The sequence below is a fragment of the Opisthocomus hoazin genome, chromosome 7, assembly GCF_030867145.1.
Source record: "Opisthocomus hoazin isolate bOpiHoa1 chromosome 7, bOpiHoa1.hap1, whole genome shotgun sequence".
NCBI lineage: Eukaryota > Metazoa > Chordata > Aves > Opisthocomiformes > Opisthocomidae > Opisthocomus > Opisthocomus hoazin.
The window spans coordinates 40,836,972-40,860,654 of record NC_134420.1 but is presented as its reverse complement, the minus strand read 5'-3'; the positions used below and the strand labels follow the sequence as shown (position 1 = coordinate 40,860,654).

The following is a 23,683-nucleotide window of genomic DNA, read 5'->3' as shown; positions in this document are numbered from 1 at the left end:
AGAAACTGCCTATCCCACATCAGAACAGGGGAAGCTAGTGTAATCAGTCTTAATTAGAGGTCACCCCTTACTCTGAAACCTGTTTTACTTTCCTGGGCAGAATCAGATTTTTATGAAGGTGAAACATTGATCCATGACTTGAGAGTACAGTTACTCTGAATGTTGTGTGATCAGTAAAAGCTGAGTTAAATGCAGAATATATACCACTTACATCACAACAGTTACCAGACCTTGGCAACTAATACTTCTTCTGAAGGTCATAAACTTTCCAGATTCAGGTGCAAAAACCTACAGAAGTGTTTTGTTTATTTTCAAAGATGGTGGCAGTCCATGGAAATCCTCCTGTCCAGGCTGAGCTAGGACATGTCTAGATTTTAAGGCTCAAATTTAAGTTGGGAAGTACATTATCCTTGAAGGATAAATTGAGAAATTGACATTCAGATTTAAGTTCAGGTTGAAGTATTTCAAAGTTATAATTAAATTAATTAATTCCGTAAAGATACTACTTTCTGTGAATGTTCTGTCTTTCAGATGACTTAGACATATTTTCTGGCTGATAATTTCAATATTTAAATTATCTAGAGAGCATTCCATTCATGTGATACGGGAATTTATAAAGTTATAAGGGGGAATATCTTATAGGATTACAATTACAGAAATGCTATTTCTGTAATCTTCTACTTAATAACTTGAGCTGTTTAATAAGACTTTCACATGACTATTTAAGAGAGGTAAGAAACCTTTTATCTGTTCAGTTCTTTTTAGCAGCACTTTCCTCTTATTCAAAAGAGCCCCTAAATGATGCTGTCAGCACAGCACCAGTACACGTGAAAGGATGTGTAACAGTCGCGTGGCAGGGAGGTGAGAGGCATGAAAAAGGAGGGGAAGAACGTGTGCGTCCTGTTGACTGTTCTGAGCAATTATTACAGTAGTGATGGAAAGCCTTGGGATAATGGTAGTCTAGGAACTGTAACTCTCTGGTAATGATGATTTTAACAAAACAAATGTGCTCAGCAAGGAGAGGCAGCTTATGGAAGTATGAAGTGCCACCAACAGCTGGAACTTCGTCAGTCTAAGTATTTTGATTTTGAAATACCTAAGCTTCCAGAGTTAGAAGCCTAAAGTTCACTTAGTGAGTTTTTGTTACTATTGTGGTGTTTCTGGTGGGTCATTCCAGACACAACTGTTCCTTGTGATGAACAGTTTTTGTGGCAGTTCTAGCAGAGGAGGAGATTTGCCTTCATGTCTTCAGTGCAGTGTTGCAGTAATGAACAACTGCTCTTTTTTTTTTTTTATGGCATAATTCTTTCTCCTAACAAACTATCATTTTGACTGCTGAATCTGGCTAATATGTAGGAGTCACCTGAGCCCTGACAGCCATGGGGAAACTTTCAGACCAGAGAAACTTGTAGCTTCCTCTTTCCCATTTTCATTGGAAACAAATGCCTTTCTAGGCAGTTGAGTTCCCATCTGAACAAATGCCAGGTAAAGAACTTGAGTTTCCTGGGTCACTTTCTTCTTTCTGAAGTGGTGTTTTTGGTGGTTAAGTACAGTTTGGAGGGTGAAGGAGGAGGTGGCTGTTGCGAAGTGCTTGCTAAAGGAGTGACTAATCAGCTATAAGCTTACATACAAGTTTATTTTTATTTATTGACAGTAGCTGATCAAAACAGATGGGAGAAATGTGCACAATTAGCAGAGAAAAACATTCAGGCATAAACATGGTGATACCACTCTTGGGTCACTGGGATGTTGCTAAAAGATTGCCTTTAAATGTATAGCTCCAAGTTACCAGACCAGGTTCTCCCTGAGGGCAGCTGCTCTTGCACAGCCAGTCAGCCTTAGGCCAGACACTGCGTTTTTCGTTTGATGGGTTCAAACCATTGCTCTTGACTGACTCCATCCTGACGTTGACCAGTTTTCACTCAAGTTTTCTTCACTCTTATCCATGAGCTACAACTTCATTTCAGCCTATGTGGTAACAGAAGTTGGTGATTTTGAATACACTACTTAAGTAGTCTTTTTGTAAATATACAGATTGAGTTTGTAGAAAACACGGAATTTTCAAAGTCATCTACCTGAATTAGAAGTGTGAATCTGTTGACAAATGCACTGTGTTCCATGCCTGCATTGTAGCACATTAGTGCATTATCTTTCTCAATAATAATTAAAACTACTTAATCAGAAGATCAGTTGATAGTATTGACTCAGTGGCTGTTAGCAGTACCTTTGTTTAGAAAAATCCTATGTTTTATCTTCAGGGTATGTTGCCACCTGATTTTCCTACCCACCCTGAAAGAAATGTCAATATTTGATGAATTGAATTCGAAACAAAGCAACAAAAAAATTGCATCTGGAAATGTGTAAACCCTTTGGATTGCCTTGACGGGGAAAAGGTGAATTAGATTTTGTATTGGTTTGCGCTGGGGTGGAGCTCATTTTCTTCACAGGATCCTGTATAGTGCTGTATTTCAGAGTGATGACCAAAACTGTGTTGATAACACACCAGTGTTTCAAGTGAGCAATGCTTACACAGTGTCCAGGCCTTCTCGGTTTCTCACTCTACCTGCCCGCAGCAAGTAGGCTGGGAGGGGACACAACCAAGAAAGCTGACCCAAATTGACCAAGAAGATACTCCCTGCCTTGTAACAAAAGAATGCTCAGCGATGAGAACTGGGCCAGGGGCTTTCCCAAGGTAACCAGTGCTCAGGGACTGGTTGGACATTGGGCTGCTGGTAGTGAGTGATTGTTTTTGCATCACTTGTTTTTTATTTCTTTTTTTCCGCATCGCTTATTAAACTGCTTTTATCTCAACCTTCAAGTTTTCTCGCTTTTGCCCTGCTGATTCTCTTTGCTCATCCCGCTGAGCAGGATTAAGCAAGCAGCTGGGTGGGAGCTTACCTGCCAAGCAAGGTCAACCCACCACAGGCTTTCATTGGTAATAGATGTTTTTTCTTATTAAATATAACTCTTTATAGTAGTTACTGTCTTTTTATCCTATATGAAATCTGTTTCCTCTTTCTGAATTATTCCTTATAGAAAAATACTTTCATTTTGAATAAAATTTGAATTGCTATTTCACCTCGTGGTTATGAAGAAACGCAGGAAATACAGGGTTTCACCTGCTGGCAGAAATGGCTGAAAGGTTTCAACCAAAAGACCCATACTTTTTCTTTATAGGGTGACATCAATGTCAATAAAAATTCACATGGAAGTTCTGCCATTTCAGTGATTTTACCAGTCAGCTGATCAAAAGCAGCAAAGCTCGCAAGCTTTTTCAGTATTCACAGCATTCACAGCTCTGCGCTTGTGGCCCCAGTGGAACTGCATTTAAGATAAATGTTTAAATTTGGCATCTCATTCTTAAACAGAAGCTTGCCATGGTGCACAGCTGCTGTTCCTCAGTTTAATTGCACATTCTGCTCCTTGACAGGTTGGCTGTAATAGTGGCATTGCTTGAGATCCTGTAGAATTTACAGTATTTTTCCGGAGTAAGCCCCTTTAACTTTTAGATGTCACAATGGGCAAATATCACTGCTCAGTAAGATTTTTAGACTTCATTGGATTTATAATCCCCAAGAAAATTACCCTTTTTAGAGAACAAATTAGGCTTTCTTCCTGCACGGTTTTTGAAGTTATTACATAAAAAAGTCTTTTCCACCCCGGATCTTTAGAGATGAAGTTTTTTTCCCAAAGTGCAAATTTCTGTGTATTTGGTCTGTATTTGATATACTGGGTTAGTAATCTTGACCATAACTATTTATCATTAATATGAGCACTGATATTAACTATCGCCATTAAATGTTATTTAATACTGATGTGAATTTGTCAGGATTTATCTGTAAGAAGATATTTGCTTAAAATGTAGTAAAAGTAACAGCATAATCTACGTGCCCTCCCCCTTCTCCCCCCCCCCCCCCCCCCCCCCCGCCGATTAATTTAATGTTTTGACCAAAGTAAAGTTAAGAGATTAAATGAATTCCTACGGTAAATTGAAGCAAAGATAAGTTAAATGAATTTTTCTGGTTTTGCTGTTTGAAATTTGAATCGGTAATTTGATCAGATCGTTCCCTTCGTGCCTAGTGCAGGTAATCTTAAGAAACGCTTTTCATGCGTTTCAGGGTTTTTCTTCCTTTTCTTGGTCTGTTTCAGATTTTCTGTGGAGAAAATCTTTTTTGATCTTTTTTCTTTACCTTTTAATCTGGTCTTACTTAGGTGACCCAGTAGAGTAATACTAGTAAAGTTTTGGAGAACATACTATTTTACATACCATCTGTGCAACATAGCTTTCTTTTAGTGTCTGTAAGGACATTTATTTTCAGTCAAAAATAAACTGTGCTTATAAAAGTATTTATATTAGCTTAGCTGTTCAAAAGTAAGAATAATTTACTTGACACCATTGCTATGGAATACTGAATAAAACTGAATGTCAGTAAATCAGGAGGTATTCTCATTATCAAGAGATCTCATCAATGAAAAATCTTTTTTTTTTTTTCAATTCTAATGGCTCCTGTGTTGTTTAATGTCACTGTTTTAAATAGAAGGGTGCTAGCATTGGCAATAATACTTTCATTTTCTTCTGACAGTGGTGAGAAAGCTTATCCTACTCAACTGTCTGTGGAAGGCATTTTTGTAGTCCCTTGCAGAACCATAAAAAGGGTTGGATTTTTGCAGTACAGATCTTTAAATCTAAAATTTTGCAAGCCACATTGAGAAATTTGGATACACCTTGCTTGTTAGAAATAAAAATACTGAACTGTTGAACCCTTAAGGTGATTTTTTTATTTTTTTTTTTTAACACCTCATCTTCTCCACTTGATTAAATTTTATTCCCTGTGCTCCGCAGAAGTCATTCTCTTCATGTGCTGCTATCGGGTTTTGGTCAGCTAGCTGTATGCTATGTTTCATTCTACCTGATTTTCTTTGATTTGTGTGGTTCTGGTTAGGATATGTTGAAATAGGCGAGTTAAACAGCCGAGATCATCCAGATTGCATGTATTTGGTATGTTTGTGGATAATGTTAGTTGGCCAGATAAAAGCGGGGTTGGTTCTTAGGGAAGTTTATGAAAAGAATTCAGTCAAGATGATACATGCAAAGATACTCTTTTTCTCATTAAATCCCCCAAGCCACAAATAGTTAGAGACTTGGACAATATACTAGATAAGTATCACTGTGTATACCTTGCTCTAAAACTTTTTTGAAAACATCTGCTGATTCTTGTAATTTTCTTGAATGTCAATCAGTTTTTTGTTAAACAACATCTTCAGGAGTTTTTTTTAACATAATGAACATTCTAGTCAGATCAGACTCAAATCTATTTAGCCTAGTGTTTTGTCTTTGATAGTGATCTCCTTAATGCATTATTTGCCAAACAAAATTATAAATTTCCAGTGCTTTTCGGGAGAGGGAAAGGAAAACCTGAAACCTAAAGGAAAAGTTTAGAGCATTTAAACAGGTTAAAGCATGGTTGTCTGATGGAGATCAAACAACTGGCTTCAACATAGTCCCTACCTGTGGCTAGGTTAATTAAAGTGCAATTAAAGTGATTAAAGAAAAATTAAATAATAATATGAGCATAAGATGTTATTGGCAAACACTACTAACTCTATAGTCAGGATTGGGACTTTCTGTGATTTATTCAAGCGGTTGGGAGAGTCCAAAGTAATGTTGTAGGAATCATCCAACTTCTACATTCAGAAACACTTTAGTTAGTCTCTGTGGGGCAAATCCCAGCTCTCATGCTTGGACATGGAGAGAAGTTTTGCAGTGGAGCTGCTCATGCCCTAGTAGGTTTAGGGGAGGTTTAGGGAAGCCTATGTCGGGGTGTTCAGGACTGCAGACTGCAGAGCCTGCTTACTTGCAAGCTGTTGATCAGCATTGCCAGTGGAGATATTTCGCTGAAACGAGTACAAATTTCCACACAGCAGCCCACACTAGAGGATTTTTTCCCCCTCTCAATTTCCTGCTGCTTGAGCCACATTACCTTCAGGTTTAGCATAACAAACATTATCTCTGCCAACGCAGAAACAGAATGCTAAAATAGCAGCCTTTCACTGACAGAAAGATACAAAAGGGCATTAGGTTAAAAAAGTCTCATTGTGACTGGAATGAACTGCCATGCTGACAGATTTGATTTTTTTTTTTCTCCAGTCTGTTAAAACTTTTAAAGTAGTGAATGGGTTTAGCATCAAGGAAATACTGTGGCTCTTTGCTGTGCAGTAATTATGAGTAGGTGTTGTTAAAAACTTTTTATGAAAACCAAGATGGACTTGGATGAAAAAGATTTGGTAATTCAAAAAGAAAAAAAAAAATCATGCCGAAGAAACCCAAACCACTTCTACTTTGAGACACACAAATGACTGTAGTATTTTTTATCAAGGCTGGAATTTGAAAATTAATTCTCAACATTGATGATTAAGACAACATCCAACATGAATAGCCATATTATGGGTCAGACTGAAGATTAAATGAGGTTTTCATGAGTTTGAATTCTATTTGCTTGCATAGAGAAGCTTTGGTATTTAACAATTATTTGATCCAGGTAGTAATTCTGTGCTGAAAACTTCAGTTGCTAGTTAACTTGAAATAACGTTTTTTACCTTTGTAAGGCTATTGAGCAAATCCTTCTGAAAAACTTTTCTAGACAGACAGAGGGCAAGGAGTGCTGGCACCAGAGATTTGTTAAAAGCAAATTTTTCCCAACCATCTTGTCTTCTGTGATCAAGAGACTGGCTTGGTGAATGAAGGAAGAGCAGCAGATGGCTTTTTCCTTGACTTCTGTCTTTCCTTTCCACTGTCTCCCCAAGCACCATCATAGCAAAACTAGGGAAATATAGACTGGATAGCAAGGTGGATGGCCAGCAAGGGTAATGGTCAGCAATTCAAAGTCCAAATGGTAGCAGCAAGGCCCATGCTATATAACATTTAACAGCCTGGATGACAGGGAGAAATGCTAAGAGAGGCCTAAGAAATTAGTTGTGTTTTTTTAAGAGAAAAATTTAACTTGCGAGTGAGCTCGTTCGGGATGTCAAGATCGGAGGTAGCCTGGGCTGCAGTGACCACGCGCTGGTGGAACTAACGCTACTGAGGGAAATGGGAATAACGAAGAGCATAGTCAGGACCCTAAATTTTAGGAGGGCAAATTTCCAGCTCTTCAAGGAGATAGTCAGAAGGACTCCCTGGGAAATGGTCCTCAGGGACAGGGGAAGAGAACAGAGCTGGCAGGTCTTTAAGGATGTATTCCACAGAGCGCAAGAGCTCTCGATCCCCAAGTGTAAGAAGTCGGGCAGAGAAGGGAAGAGACCGGCATGGCTGAGGCAAGAGATGCTGGTCAAACTAAGGAAGAAGAGGGAACTGCACAGGCAGTGGAAGCAGGGACTGGCTTCCTGGGAAGAGTATAGGGAAGCTGCCCAGTTGTGTAGGGATGGGGTCAGGAAGGCCAAGGCACAGCTGGAGCTGAACTTGGCAAGGGATGTGAAAAATAACAAGAAGGGCTTCTACAGGTATGTTAGCCGGAAAAACATGGTCAAAGAAAGCGTACCCCTGCTCATGAGCGAGACTGGCAAACTGGCAGCAGCAGATGAGGAGAAAGCTGAGATACTCAACAACTTTTTTGCCTCAGTCTTCACTGGCAACCTCTCTCCTCACCCCTCCCGAGTCAATGAAGGCATAAAGAACACCAGGAGGGTAAAATCCCTCCAGCTATAAGTGAAGATCAGGTTCGGGACCTCCTGAGGAACCTAAACGTACAGAAGTCCATGGGACCTGATGAGATGCATCCCAGAGTCCTGAGGGAACTGGCTGATGTAGTTGCCAAGCCACTCTCCATGATATTTGAAAAGTCATGGCAGTCAGGGGAAGTCCCCAGTGACTGGAAAAAGGGAAACGTTGTGCCCCTTTTCAAAAAGGGTAGAAAGGAAGACCCTGGGAACTACCGACCTGTCAGCCTCACCTCTGTGCCTGGGAAGATCATGGAACAGATCCTCCTAGAAGATATGCTAAGGCACATGGAGGCCAGGGAGGTGATTCGAGACAGCCAGCATGGCTTCACCAAGGGCAAGTCCTGCCTCCCCAACCTAGTGGCTTTCTATGATGGTGTAACAACAAGGGTGGACAAGGGAAAACCAATGGACGTCATCTATCTGGATTTTTGTAAAGCCTTTGACACGGTCCCCCACAACATCCTTCTCTCTAAATTGGAGAGCCATGGATTTGATGGGTGGACCGTTCGGTGGATAAGGAATTGGTTGGATGGTCGCAGCCAAAGGGTAGTGGTCAACAGCTCAATGTCCAGATGGAGACCAATGACAAGTGGAGTCCCTCAGGGGTCCATACTGGGACCAGGGCTGTTCAATATATTTATCAATGACATGGACATCAACATCGAGTGCACCCTCAGCAAGTCTGCAGATGACACCAAGCTGAGTGGTACGGTTGAGACAGCAGAAGGATGGGATGCTATTCAGAGGGACCTGGACAAGCTGGAGAGGTGGGCCTGTGTGAACCTCATGAGGTTCAACACAGCCAAGTGCAAGGTCCTACACCTGGGTCGGGGTAATCCCCGCTATCAGTACAGGCTGGGGGATGAAAGGATCGAGAGCAGCCCTGCTGAGAGGGACTTGGGGGTACTGATAGACGAAAGGCTGGACATGAGCTGGCAATGTGCGCTGGCAGCCCAAAGGGCCAACCGTGTCCTGGGCTGCATCAAGAGAAGTGTGGCCAGCAGGTCGAGAGAGGTGATTCTGCCCCTCTACTCTGCTCTGGTGAGACTTCACCTGGAGTACTGCGTTCAGCTCTGGAGCCCTCAGCACAAGAAGGACATGGAACTGTTGGAGTGGGTCCAAAGGAGGGCTACAAAAATGATCCGAGGGCTGGAGCACCTCTCCTATGAGGACAGGCTGAGAGTGTTGAGCTTGTTCAGCCTGGAGAAGAAAAGGCTGCGGGGAGACCTGATTGCAGCCTTTCAGTACTTAAAGGGATCCTATGGGAAAGATGAGGACAATCTTTTTAGTAGAGACAACAGTGAGAGGACGAGGGGTAATGGTTTTAAACTAAAACAGGGTAGGTTTAGGCTGGATATAAGGAAGAAATTCTTTACAATGAGGGTGGTGAAGGACTGGAACGGGTTGCCCAGAGAGGTAGTGGAGGCCCCATCCCTGGAAACATTCAAGACCAGGTTGGACAGGGCTCTGAGCAACCTGATCTAGTTAGCGGTGTCCCTGCTTGCTGCGAAGGGGTTGGACTAGATGACCTCTAGGGGTCCCTTCCAACCCAAAACTTTCTATGATTCTAAGTTTGTTTAAAAATAGGTTTATTATCTTTAAAAGTCACAGAAATATTTGACCTGAAATTACTTTTTATCTTGAGCATTTTTCCTGTGCTTAAGTAATTTGCCAGTAAGAGATTTGGAACACGCAAACACAAGATCAAAATATTAGCAAACTGGGTTTTTTTCTTTGTAATTTTCTATATAATTGCATCAAATTTTATATATGTATATGGAGTCTAATAATCATTGGTATGAAAGGTTAGAAAGCTGCTGTAACTAAGCAAAGAATTTAAAGCTGGTCTGTAATATAAGTCAAAAAGATCATCATTCATTGTAGATAGAAATTTATAAGGTGATTTACTTTCTAAATTCCCTTTTGAAGCTATATTCTGTCTTTGTCACCTCCATTTTTAAGGAGTGATGAGATAAACTGGAAAATAATTCTTAGCTATAATTAGAAATACAGCCTTAAGGGTTCTTTCACTATTCTTTGTCAGGAAACCCAGAATTTGTATTCATCTCTTCCCTTCTTGGTGTTTTTTATATTTGACATTTGTTAATTTAAACTGCTTTTTCAGTAAGTGTTTAGGAGTAACTAGAGAAGAGAAATAACGCTATACTATATAGCCTCTTTCCGCCTTCAGACCACTTTCCCACTTGCAAAAGCATCTCTGTGATGCTTCCTTCTTTCACAAGGATATGTTCATTCTTAAATGTTCAGCACCTTTCTCTTCTGCTGGGAGTCCTTTAGTTTTGTATTGGTATTTTAATTGTTCAGTGCTTTTGGTTCTTAAGTGATGAGTGCACAGGAAGTTAACAAAATGCAACATAGTGAAGGAGGAAAAAAGCCATTCTTTGTATTTACAATCAGTGTTTCCAAACTCCTGTTGAACTTCTAGAAGCAGCAGCATATCTGAGTGTAAATAGCATGTGTAGGCATATAGAATAATTATGTTGTGATAGAGGTGGTCTTGTTAATGAACTTGAACGGATTGTCATTATGCTTTTAACCTTTATTCAGTGACCCAGCTCCAGTTTTATGCAGTTCAATGGGAAGCATAACTACCTGTTTTCTTTAAATAAAAAGTTTGTTGATGTGATAGACAGAACTTAGCTAATTGTATTTATTTCCTTCTCAGAAGGAGATAGTTGCTAAATGCTATGTTAATACATATACAATCAAAAAGTAAATTATTGTATTTACAAATCAGTTGCTGTAAAGTCTTATCACTAAGTACAGATAAATCTCTGTGTTGAATTGAAATACATTTGATATAGCTAATAGAGAATGCGATGAACCTTTTATGAATGTATGTTAAAACAAATCATCCAGACTACATAATGGTATCTCTAGAGACTAATTAGTTTCTTCAACAAATAGACCAGTTCCCATTCTGATTGATGATAGTATCTCTACAAATTTCAGGTACTGAATGTGGTGGGTTAAGGATGTACTTTTCTCTTGTGCATGATAAAAAGCTTAAAGCAAAGTCACCTGATTCCATGGGCTGCAAGACCCTCTGATAGAGCTGGTGATCTTAAGAGCCAAAAACTTAAAATTGAGTCTTAGGGGAGCTGCAGCACTTCCTGCAAAGTGTTGTTTCTTCATTTTTTATGTCCATAAGCAAGTAATACTTCTAGGGTCACAGGTCTAAAGCACTCATCCCAGGGCCACGGGCCGCTGCCCTTCTGCTATTTCTGCACCTTTGGGCCCCGGTAATGCTATGTATAATTATACATGTCACTAAATGAATTTTGTAAGGGGAGAGGAGAGTTTTATTCCAATAGTTTGTATTTCACTACAGCAAATTCAAAATAAAATGCATAATTTGCTTAGCAAATTTTATTACTAAGCTGTGTAGCTATAGTTGATTTGGAAACCTGCGTGTTCCTTTCCTCTGGGTAGACAACCTCGGAAAATAAGACAAAAAGTATTATAGAAGAAAAACCTGCATTAGAAGCAACCTTATTAAGCCACTTGTTTGAGTAACTGAAAATAAATTAGCAGTATGTTTCTGTGCTTTTATATATAGCAAAACTAAATGAAGAAATCCACTGATTTTAAGCTTGATTTGTTTAGTTTCAAACTGCAGTTGGCTTAAACATACATGTTTTGCTGATACTAGAAATTAATATTAACCTAATACTTTGTATTTATACCGAGCTTAATATATATTTTCCCCATATTATCAGGCAATATTTGCTCCACTTAGTGATTCTGCAAATACTGTTACATAGTGAAAAGCTGTGTGCTTGCCCTTAACATAGACTTCAAAAAAAGCTGTTTAATAAAATGACAAAATATGTAAACTTTTCTGTTTTCCTTTCATTTTTATTTGAAAGAGAAAAGTCTGTAGTCTCAACTGCTGGGATCTGTTCTGGAGAGCTATAGAAAGATATATAGGTGCTTCAATAACAGAAGGATCCCTGTATACCTTAGAGAAAACAGCAACACAAACACGCAGCTCTTTTCTGCCTGCAGTGAAAACTGTAGCCACGCAAAATTTTAGATCCCAGGCCCTTAGTGTTGAACATCTTGTGAATAATGCAAGTGCTTTCCTGCTAAAAACAACTCAGAACATCAGCTAACCTATACCAATATTTTGGTGGTGTTTATCTCATCTTGCAAGTGTTATAAAGCCTCTTTCTTGAGAAGATGTGTATGTAAAGCTGTTGAAAGTCTTCCATTGAGGAGCTTGTGTCTCTCACCTAGTAGATGAGAAGTCCTTAAATCCCTCAGACTCTTCATAGAGCCAAAATAAAAAGTGGTTAGCAACGGTTGTCATGTCTTTGGTAAAAACTAAGCAAAGGTAGAAAGCAGTATTTCGAGACTCTAGGAAAGAGATCTTAAATGTCAGATTTTGTGTAAGTTCTATTTCAGTGGCTCAGGGCAGGTGGTTGGCCTAAGTTTACACCTAAGTGGGTACAGTTTAGGCAGTTTTGTTGTTCAGTCATGGAACAAACTTCTTTGGAGATCCTAAATAGTAGCAGTTATTTCCTGAAGAACAGCTTGAAAATTTTGCAGGTTGTAGGTGATTCATTCATAGGAATGAGTCTCTAATAAATCCAGTACAAGTGTTGCTATTGCAGTGATACTAATATAGGGACAAGGCATAGTCAGTCATACCAGAAACCACCTACACATGAAATGCACTGATGAAATTCAGTGGACTACTGACACATGGGTTTGTGTGTTGCTCATAAATTACAGTGGATTTTGTTATTATTTTACTGACATTCCATTGGAAAAGATTATCCAAAAGTAATTCTCCCAAACAGTCTTGGAATAGCAGCTTCTGCAAGTCACTGCCCATAGAAAAATACAGCAGATCTTACCTGTACTAGCTAAAAAGAAAAATAGTTATCATTGTGCCAAACTTCCAAGTTCTTTCTTCTCCACTGAAAACAATATGGAGAATAGATATCAATCTTTGGCCACAAATCCTGATATTTTCAAGAATATAGAAAATACAGAACATTTTCATTCTGCAGTTTCCTATGGACATTGACAGAAGGTCAGCAATGTGTGTTAACTTCTACTCCCCAACACTTTAAGACTTCAGAAGATCCTTAGTTTCATAAAGCTCTTCATGTACCCTGCTTCCCTTGAATTCAGCAGAAGCTTTGTGATCTTGTAAAGCAACAACAGAGTTAATTCAGTGTTGAGAGCTTGTCAAACTCTTATCCTAGAAAACTAGCACTGATTTATATAAGAGGTTAAAGCCTTTAGATCACACCACCAAAAAAGGGAAACTATTTCCAGTGTGGTGTTGCCCAGTACTTGTGTTTGTTGGAAACATTACCTGAACAGAAGCCAAAATAATCTCCTAAGAACTGGCTTGAAATGAGCAAATTATGAACAAAATAACAGTTGACTGAAAAATCCGGATGTAAGAAAGTGTGCAATACTTAAAGTTCTTCAGTGTTAGTATCAGACTCCTCAGTGTCTGAAGAGAGACCACTTGAAAAGAGGAAGTTTCATTTCTGTCTCTACAAATTCTAACTCCAGGTATTCTCAGATATTCATCTCCTGAACATTAATGCCAATCGTTATTTGCATTTTCTAAATGCTGCTTCTTTGTTCCATGCAAAAATAGAAAAAAAAAAAAACCCAAACCTGTAGCTCTTCCACATCCTATATATACATTATTTTTATTTGCTGATATGAAAAATGTAACAACATTGGTATACAAGAGGCCAGGGTGCTCTTCGCTTGGTATTTCGCATATTGACTCATCATATGCGAGTCATTGTGTGTAGGTTCTTGGGTCCCTCCCCCACCTCCATAGTTTGAAACTAGTTGTGTTTTAGTTTAATAAAATTTTAAGGCAGGTTTCTGTCTGAAGAGTTCCTGTATGCACAGATTGTACTGTGGTGCCGCAGGCTACTTGGGGCAACCTTCAGTTTCACTCTTCACTGTTTGTTTGCTGTTTCTAAGGAAATGAGTATTATCTGTAAAATGAGTCTGAATGGGTCTTTTGTTCTTCTTTTTCCTTATTAAACTAATCACCAAACCCTTCAAATTAATGTTTGGGTTTTATTTTTCAACCTGGCAATGTTTTTGAAGTAGACACACTTTTCAGATCACTGCTAGAAGCAGTAGGTTTGTGTTTATTTTCACTTGGTTTTGTATGTCTGTAAGAACAGCAGACTTTGTTATAAGAGCAGAATTGCTCTAGTGCTCAGTTCAGCTTTGTGTGTTGAGCTAGTCTCTTACCTTTTACCAGCATAATTAATTTAAAAGTGTTACATATTTGGTTTTAATGCTATGAAAAAAGGCTCTGTGTGTTTACAATATTTGGGGCAGTTTAGAAAACTGGCATTGAGAATGTGCCTAGTGGCGAATACTGTCGCTGTATCGGCTTTCTGACTCTCGCAGTGCCTTTGTGACAACAAATTGCGAAGTAATAAATTCCCTGTAGGGTAGATTAAGTTTTAAAGCTTCTGGAAGATGGGAAGGGACTACTGTATTACGAAAAGTTGAATTTTTACTAATCCTTTTGCTGAAAAGGTTAAAGGACAGGACAAAATTTTTTTGTCCCACGTATTTTAATATGTACCAGCTCATACTGATGATGCGTAACTTTCTGTGAAGAATTTTCAGCTTGTACTGTGGTCCATATTATAAACATTCATCAGCAGTTCATTCCAGAAAGAGGATAATCCTTTCTGTTGAGAAGCAGTGTAGAAAGGAGTAGTGTAAAGAGTCAGCGTTTAGAAGGGATAAATGTGGAGAAGAAATGCAGTTCTGTTGAGAACTTGAAGAAACTACTTCATTGTGTGCCAGAGAAGAAGCAGAGACACTGATAAGATGAATTGGATGGTAAAGCTAAAGGCTTAGAAGATATTGAGCCTTGCTGGGACTTTAAATATGAAGGTTGAAATACAGTATGTTGTCACATAAAACATGGCTGGTGCTCCATCTGGTGAAGGGTCAAAGAGAGATAGAGCAGCATAAAATAACTGTAATAATAGTGTTTGGGGTGCAATGGTAAATGAAATATTATTATAATGATTATAGTATGGAAAAAATGGTGAATTCACACAGATATGTTCTGTGGTGTCAATCCTTTATTCTCCGAGGAAATATTGCAACTTCCAATGAAAGTTAATCTATATTAATGTGAGAGTGTTGTGAAGAAGCTACGTGCACGTGTGAATGGTTTCACTGGTTTAGTAGAATAGCTTCCTGAAATGATGTATGAGCATAAGGTTTAAAAAAATAATACATAGCTAATTTATGTACACTGCTTCTTTAGATTCCCTAAGTATTATGTTGCCATGTGGTATTTGTTTATAATTCATTCATAACATAGTTTGAGTGAGAAAACAATAACTTACGCCATTATCCAAAATGCGGCTAGATGGTAAGCTAGCAGATAACACATCAGCTGTAGAACATTGTAGATGAAAGTAGTTGTATTTAATACAAAGCATACATGTATTTGCATGTTCTAATAGGTTTTTTTTGATATCGCAGGAAACAGCATACTCCATTCAGCAGCAGACAGTGTGACAAGTGCAGTACAGAAGGCGAGTCAGGCTTTGAATGAGCGTGGCGAAAGGCTAGGTCGAGCAGAAGAAAAGACAGAGGAGCTGAAAAACAGTGCTCAGCAGTTTGCGGAAACTGCACACAAGGTAAGATTTTGGTGGAACAAGACTCTCAGTAGGTCAGTGTCACACATTCCTTTATAGCAAGGGGAGGAAGCTCTAGAAAAGAATTGCAGACAGTCACTGTTTACAAACAGCTTGCTGTTTTCATTGGTACTGTTCCTCACTTAGCAGTTTTCTTGTGTATAACTTCTTCTGTGTATAGATCTGAGGTTTGCAGCATTGTCACTGGAATAGAAACTACCTATCATCACCTTCCTGAAGTATATTTCAAATCAGTCTTCCCACTACTGTTTGGAACCATTTCTCGTACTTTGTGCAGCAGTATAGTGAAATTGCTGTTAATCCCCTGTGATAAGCAGTCATAGGTCAGTGACTGTTTCTGAAGAGGTATCTTTTTGTGTCTGGAAATGTTATTTATGCGGATTTTGAGGAACTGTTCCGTCTCAGGCATGTATGGACGTTCCCTATTCTTGGTGGAAGGTATTGATAGTACTTTGCCTGTTGCTTCTGCATGTGCATAATGGTGCTGAGCTTCCATCTCTGTGACAGAAATTCTGAGCATCCACAGCATTTGATTTGGTGGCTGCATGACACAGCCACAGCAGACAGAATGATTTTTCAGAAAAAAATAAAGGTTAAATATTTTCTATACGTACACAACCATTTTAGCGTGCAAGTTTGATAATTTTGCCACTTAGCATGTGCATTAGGCTTTATCATGCTTATGCCAAACGATGCCCGACTGTTGCATCGGCAGTAGAAATCCTGGTTTGATATCTTGCAGTTCTATACAAGCTTCTGTATTATGTAGTCTTGAAAATGTCACAAAGCAACTTATTTTAGTATTACCAGGATAATACTCTATTTTGTGGTCAGTTTAGATTATCGTGGTTCAGGTTAGTCACCTGAGTATGGTATGAGTCTGCTCTTGGACTCTTCCATCTAACACCACCACTTTCTCCCCTACCCCCACCTTCCCCCTCCCCCCCAGTGATTATGACTATGACAGCTCCTAAAACCAACCTTACACGGCAGCCTACCACTGCTTCTGGGATAGGGGGCAGCAAGTTTGCTGCTTTAGAGTAAAACACAGGGCACTGCTTAGTAGTGAGTTCAAAAAAACAAAAAAGCCTCTGATAGTTGGGCCACTTTGTATCTTGATTAAGATTTGAATAGGTTTCATTAGCGTGTGTTGCCCTTTTATCTTCCATGTGTCCAGAACAGGAGTTCCACAGATGAAGATATGCTGTGAACAGAAACAAATCTTTTGAACAGGTTCTACTTGGAAAATCTTATTTTAATAATCACAGGATTAAAGTACGCAGCATTGTAATAAAAATACCATCCTTGATAGCCTGTGCTGTACCATATTTAGAAATAAAAGTTTACAGAATCCTGATGTAATAATTTTTAAAAATTGGAGAGGAACATAGCAGGAATGGTGGAGAAGCTAAAAACATATGCGATAGAAGTATTTTACCTTTTTATCAAATAGAAATAGGGGAAAATTCTCAGTCAGTGTTTTGTACATAGTCATTCCAGTTTACATTTTTCTGTGGCAGTAAGCGAGAACAGTTTCTGCAGGAAACGTTTAAGTGATACAGAGTAGAAAAGGATAATCTCCGTTTGGACTGTGTGCTGGGCTGAGATTTGTGAATCCTTCCTGCTAGTCATTCTACAGATTACCAGTCTTCCTCAGGGGAGTGTGAGGCCATGTGCCTGTTGAAGCTGTTCCAATTACCAGCTGTCTGAAACAGGAGTGTGACAGTCTTTCAGAGGGTGATAGTTAAGGGTTTGTAATAAATACTTGGGTTTTGTCTTTTTAACAAGAAAATAACACCTTTGTGTTTGAAAAAAACAAAATACAGAGGACTGCAAATGAATACTTGTCATCTTACTGATCATAAGGATAACTTAGTAAAGTGGGTTTTATAACATTTTTTTTTTCTTGCAAATTTTTCTGTATTGGTGCCCCAAATCTTGAATTGTATCTTAGAGTTTCATTAGTCCTGCAGTTCTTCTACTCTTACTTCACAAAAATGCACAGGGCGGCCACCCCAGAATGTATTAGGTTAGAGAGACTGATATTTTATGGTGGTGTGCTTTGCTGGGCAAGAGCCTTTTCGTTGGGGTTTTGGTGAAACATTTAGGAATAAGTACGGTATAGTTTCTTGTTAATGTTCTGCTGGTGAAGTCTTTGAGGGGCAGCTGCTACTCAGACCTTAGATGGTGTTTGTACGTAAAAGAGAACATACTACTCCAGTGAAACCAGAAAAGCGAGGTCCAGCTGAGTGTTGCTTAAATAACAAAATTGTAACTTTCTGGCAAAACAGTGACAGCGAAGAGAAAGGCACCAATTTTCACCAACTAGTGTTTGTGAACACTTTGCGCAGCAAAGCAGGGGTCCCATTTTGGTTGCTTTACAGTTGCCTTCAGTAAACAGTAAAAGTACTTTGAATTATTGTCAGCCCATAATTTATTTCACCACTATAGTATAATGACTGGATATAGATTTTTCTTACAGCTTAATTTGTATGTCTGGGCATTACTTCAGCTATATGTCAGGTTATTTTGAGATATAATGGAGACAGTGGAAGATGCATGGCATAGGAGTACTTTTTCTAGCATCTTTAAAAAACACCTTAGTCACCTGTAAAAAAAAAAAAACAAACAAACTACTACTTAGTTTGCACCAGAAACAATGGCACTCCCAGAGTGCTTCTGTTTTGGCTGTCAGTTTGTTGAATGAAAGCATATATCTATATTTGGTTGTGTAAAGGCTGGAACTTAGCTCAGGGTATCTATCAAATCCTCCTTATGACACCTGCTTCACTTTCTTTGTTTGCCTCTAAAAATTCCTTCCCCTTGGTGACTGCACAAGAGCTCAGAATTACGGATTCTGTGTAATAAAGACTTGCTGTCAGAGTTACCTGCTAAAGACATGTATTTCTGAAAAATATTCTTGTTGTTTGAGGGGGAAAGATAAGTGTGGGTTGGACTTCTTCTGTGCTGAAATGCCTTTCTGGTATATCTCAACAAATAATGTTTTTTTAAAATGGCATATTTATAACCAGGTCCTTAAATATTAAAGGCTTACGTCAATTAAATTTGAGTCATTTATTAGTCAGCATTTCACTGGTAGCAAATGAGGGAGTTTTAACTGCCCCTAACAATTCTGGTTTCTAGGTAACTTCCTAGAGGATTCACTCATCTCAGTTTTGTATACCATGCTATTATCTACAGATACCAATTTTTTATGATACAGAGCCTAAAACTAAGTTCTCAGTTTGGTTTGCCGAAGTCAGTTTGTCTGTGCTTTTTGTACAGGCTTTAACTCACTTTAGCTCTTTCTTCTCCCTCTCATTCTCAGCTTTAAGTCCATTTTTTAATTACTTCAGTAATCACATAGGTAGAAAGTCAATTAATCCTTAATTTTCCATCTTTATGTAGTGGCAGAGCTGCTGAACAGGTGTTTTAAATTACTTGTCTAGAATTTCTGGTTGTATTTAACAATCCAAATCATTAGGTCTAAATGACCGTTCTTTTAAGCATGTCTTTGTTCCTAGCATCTTGCTCTAGCCCTCCTCACAGATAGCACAATACTGGAACATTGGGAAATACAGCTATGAAAGCAGATAAATCCTGCTGCCTGAGCATAGCAAAGGGAGGCTTTGCATATCTATCACAGCAAAGGGAACAACTCTACATATCTGTGTGCAAAGAAGTTGTGGATTTCAGGCACCTTTTGGAGAATTCATTTAACAAGATTTTCTCATCCTGACTAGCCACATTAGCTTGATATAGCTGTCATTACGTGTGATCTCTCTTCGGTTCATTTTTCCCTTTGTTTTTCAGCTTGCCATGAAGCACAAATGCTGAGATACTGCCTGAAGCTGAAATCTTCCCGAGAGAAACTGAAGAGGCTACGTTCAGCAGTTCTTACAGGAGATCCAGACTTCTGTGTGCTTTTTTCTTCCGGTTCAGTGGAGATGCATTTTTTCAGTTTCTGTGCAGGAATAAGTGTTGCATTTCTACCTTTTTTGACTTACTTTTGTTTCTCTTTTGTAGTATTGCTACACAGTCCTGCAGTACTTTCTACCTGTATTTCGGTTGTTACAGGAGTGAAAACAAACACGGGAACTGAACCAAATGACAAGCTGATCAGGATTGAAATAGTAATATTCTTCCACAGTTGTACAGAAAAATATCTAACTGGTTATGGACATGTGTAGAAATAAAATCCAAAGAAAGAGTATACTTTTCTTCATTTTATGTAGCATGAGCAGAATGTGAATGTTGAAATTAAACACCTGGGGTTGTAACCATAGTGGAGAGTAGGCTGCTTTGTCCTGGGAAACAGAAAACTTGTTTCTTCTGCCCAGTGTAGGAAGTCTTGCATGTGCCATCACCAGCATACAGAAGTGCATATCTGAATTTCATAGGGGAATCTGTTACCACTGCTGCATTTTGAATATTTCGATTTTCCCTTCCGGATTGGTTATTTGAATAGTATAATGAAACCTATGGAATGTATGCTTTAGGAAAAAAATAATTTTTACATCTGTACAGTCATAGCTCTGCCTCAAACACAATCTAGAATATAGTAATCTGATATAAAATAACATTTCATTTTCTTTTTACCTGTGATTCTGTGGCTAGAGGTCTATGTAAATGAGAATGCAAAGGCTTGGGAAAATCAGAATGCACCGCTTTTCAAGTCATCTTTTTTTCATAAGTCCTATAGTAAGAATTTTGGGGAACACTTCAAAAAATTGTCTGATTAGAATGATTTTGTATTAGCTAGTTTTCTGATTTTTGAAGTAGAGGCTTTGAAAAAGCATGTCTTGGTACATTAGAATCATAACTTCTAGTTTGCATCTCGGTTTTCAATATGTATTCTCGCTGGAAGGGTGACTCCCTACTGCATTCTTTATTCACTGTATGCACTGCATTCTCTTAGAAAAATAAGCAGGTTACTCTTTTCCTTCACAGCTGTTTTCTTAACACTTTTTAAGACATTCTACTATGCTTCTAGAATGAAGGAAAAAAAAAAAGGGACACTTTTTTTTTTAAACCGGTGAGCTAGAAACAGAAATCCTAGCAGAAGTTTCAGCCTGCGTCTTCTGAAGATGCCTGCTCTTCACTTCTGTCCTCATCTTACCAGAGAGTCAAAAAGTTGGTGTTATGTGAATGTACTGTAGTTTTCATTTTCAATGTAGAATAAGATTTTTTTGTATTAATGACGCTTTAAACAGTCTAAAGTCCTCAGAGCAGTGCTTGTAAGAAAGATAAAAGCTGCTGTAGTAACTGAGAATATTTCAGTTACTGCAAGCTGAAGTAACTGAAAATCTGTTGGAAATACCCATTTTGTAAAAAGATGCTTGGCTTTAGGAAAACATTCACATTTGAACTAAGGACGCTGTCGAGTTAACCGACTGCATTCAAACTCTGGCTTTTTTATGTAATTTAAACTGTTTTGTATGAAGCTTTTTATTTAGTTTTTACACTGGGAATTGAGTGAGAGAAGGGGTAAATTTGTCATCTGTTTACTTCCGTACAATCATTTAGATCTATTTAGCATCAGCTCTAACAGTTACTGCTTCCAGCACTGTCAACTGAAAAGGAATTTGGCCACATCTGCTACAAGTCAGAACAGGCTCATTAACCACACAAGTTCTGAACACTCCCTTTAGCTACATACAATTAACACTTGCCCTTGAAATGTCAGTAGCTTTCTGAGCACTGTTGTAATGGCTGTGGGTATTTCTGCAAATTAACCAGGAACACAGTCCCTCATTAGAAATTAAACCTGCTAGAGACAAAATGTTGGGCTGTTTTTTTAAAACATAGCTGCATTCAAAATCAGGGAGTACATTTTTTACCACATAGCTATCTTCTGTTGTCATCTTTTCTGCTCTTACTTTTTAAACTATATTCTGCTGCTAACCTCACAAGTCTTTCTCTTGAGAGAAAGAAGGATTAGGTTTTGAACTGCTGCCATCTAGCTGGTCTTCTAAACTTGTCAATAATTCAGAAGAAATGTCTAAACCCCAGAACAGATAAACCTGAAAAGAAATAGTTGTCTAAATGCAGCTAAAAAGGCATAGGTTTTCAGGTGTTTATATGAATATCAGCTGGACAGGACAAGGTCAGAGTTGCACTGCTAAGTTCCAGACCTTTTGTGAGTTGAGCTGTTCTGAAACATTACTTTAGTCTCACTGACAGTTTTTCAGTATTTTTTTTAATGTCCTTCAGTTAAGTGTATTGTGTTATGTGTCATAACTCAGGACTTTTTATCCAGCCATCAAAAGCCATTTACTATGGGAATTCTAAGTAACCTAGTGTTACTGAATGAAGGAAAAGCGGTTTGTCTGTGTGTTTACTTTGTTCTTGCTGTTCACTAAACTACAAGATTTGGTAGTTTTTAGGAAAAAAATCAGAGGTATAGAAATTTATATCCAAAGGTAAATCTTATAGCATTGCAATTTCCTTCTGGAACTTAGCTTGTAGTGTGTGCAACCTAGTACTATTAGATAGTCATGTACATAACACATACTATAATTCAGGTTAATATTTCATATGGAAGAATGTATTTGTAAATTGTAACAACATCAATAGTTTCTTTATCTTTTCAAAGTTCTGCAAAGAATAAAAGTAATGTATGGTTAGACTTGACTACTGTACTGTAAACTGTCTTAAAAGGCTACTTTTGTGTCTAGCAAAAGTTCTGCATTATGTGAAATATTAACAAAAATGTGCTTTCTAATAAGTGATCTTAAAGATAGGTAGGTTTTGCTATGATATGCCGGAATTGTAATACTTTGCTGATATCTATTGTAACCAATTCCTTGAAAGTTCTCAAAGATGTAAAAATTATTTTGTGCCAATCTGGGGAAAAAAAAGTGGGACCTGCTCTCTTGAGTCATTACTGGAAATCCAGATTTTGTCATTAAACACTTTAACTGTGATCAAAAGAAAACTGTCTTTGGATTGTTTGAATTGTCCAATGAAAATATAAATGATTTGTAGATTACAGATTTATATTCACTCTAACAAAACTGAATAAAAATTAGTTTCTGCTGTAATGAGGAAAACTTTAGAAAGAGTACTATACTTAAAGAAGTAGTAGTGGGAGCTAGGTTGAAGGATTTCATATCCAAGCAGATTCCAGATGGTGGTTAACACGTTTAAGTTAGCATCCTATGTAGAGGCTCTATACATTAAAAAGAACTTTGGTGCTAATTCGCTTTTAATTTGTTATAAAATGCTTATTCTCAAATTGTTATTGTTTTCTTTGGCCATCTAATTTTATTGATAGTTTTTTATCAAAGCAACAGCAATTTTCCCGACAGGAATAAGACTAACGGTGGAATTCTTCCACAGACAGAGAAGCAATCCGATATATTCGAATGAGGGCTACTTGCAGAAGGATCATATCAAATGTGAACTGACTTTGCTGCCATCTCTTTTTTTTTTTTTTTTTTTGATAGAGTGCATGTCATCCATCTGATGTTGAATGCCATACATACCCAATGCCCAGACTCTGTGAAACTTCTAGTGAAAGAAATGGATCTCTGGTGGATCAGAAACAAACTTGATCAGAACAGCATTTTGTTGTAGTTTACACATAAGAATATGGCAGTTCTTTTCCATCGTTATTGTATATTTATCCTGTAAGAATATGAAAAATATTTGGTTCATTTTCTGAGCAGCTTTTTAGACCAATTTCACCATGTTGGCATTTTTTGCTTGAGCTTATGATTTTCATAAATCCGGCCTAATCTGCTGTTGTGGATAATTGATGATAAAAATGATAGGGGGTGTTGTTTGAGTCATGAAAGAGACTTAAGCATGAACGTTTACTAATTGAACACACTAGGATTTCTGGGTAAAAGACAAGCTAGTATGTTGAGTGTGTTGGAGAACGTTGTTGCTCCCACGCTCCTGAAGGCATGATATTTGCTGAGAAAATCAGACGAAGGTGCCCGTCACCTTCAGCTGCAAGTCACAGTCAATGAAGATATGCACTACTTCAAGTAGTGAGTAGATCAGTAGACCTATGCAGTACTTGCTAAGGCTTGCAATGTCTCAGATTAAAAATTGCTTTACTTTTTTTCAATATTAGTCTGTCATGGAAGTGGTCACCTACCAGTGGGGTAATGACATGAACTTATATTAACACTAGTTTTTCCCATGATTCTGAAACCTCAGTATCCACTTCATAGCACATAATTTCGGCTTGTTTCATACATCATCTGGGAGTACTGTATGGTGTTCTATATATATGTTTCAATTATACTTTA

The 23,683-nt window shown here is 38.2% G+C and overlaps 1 protein-coding gene across 1 annotated transcript in view; it reads left to right on the top strand.

Moving 5' to 3' along the window:
• STXBP6 (syntaxin binding protein 6) overlaps positions 1-22,351 on the top strand; it is a 135,544-nt gene extending 113,193 nt beyond the window's left edge. Inside the window, exons 5-6 of the mRNA XM_075426184.1 lie at positions 15,247-15,404; positions 19,236-22,351. Coding sequence (XP_075282299.1) covers positions 15,247-15,404; positions 19,236-19,259 — 182 coding nt within the window. The 3' untranslated portion in view covers positions 19,260-22,351. The remainder of the gene's footprint in view (positions 1-15,246; positions 15,405-19,235) is intronic.
• The last annotated feature ends 1,332 nt before the right edge of the window (positions 22,352-23,683 follow it).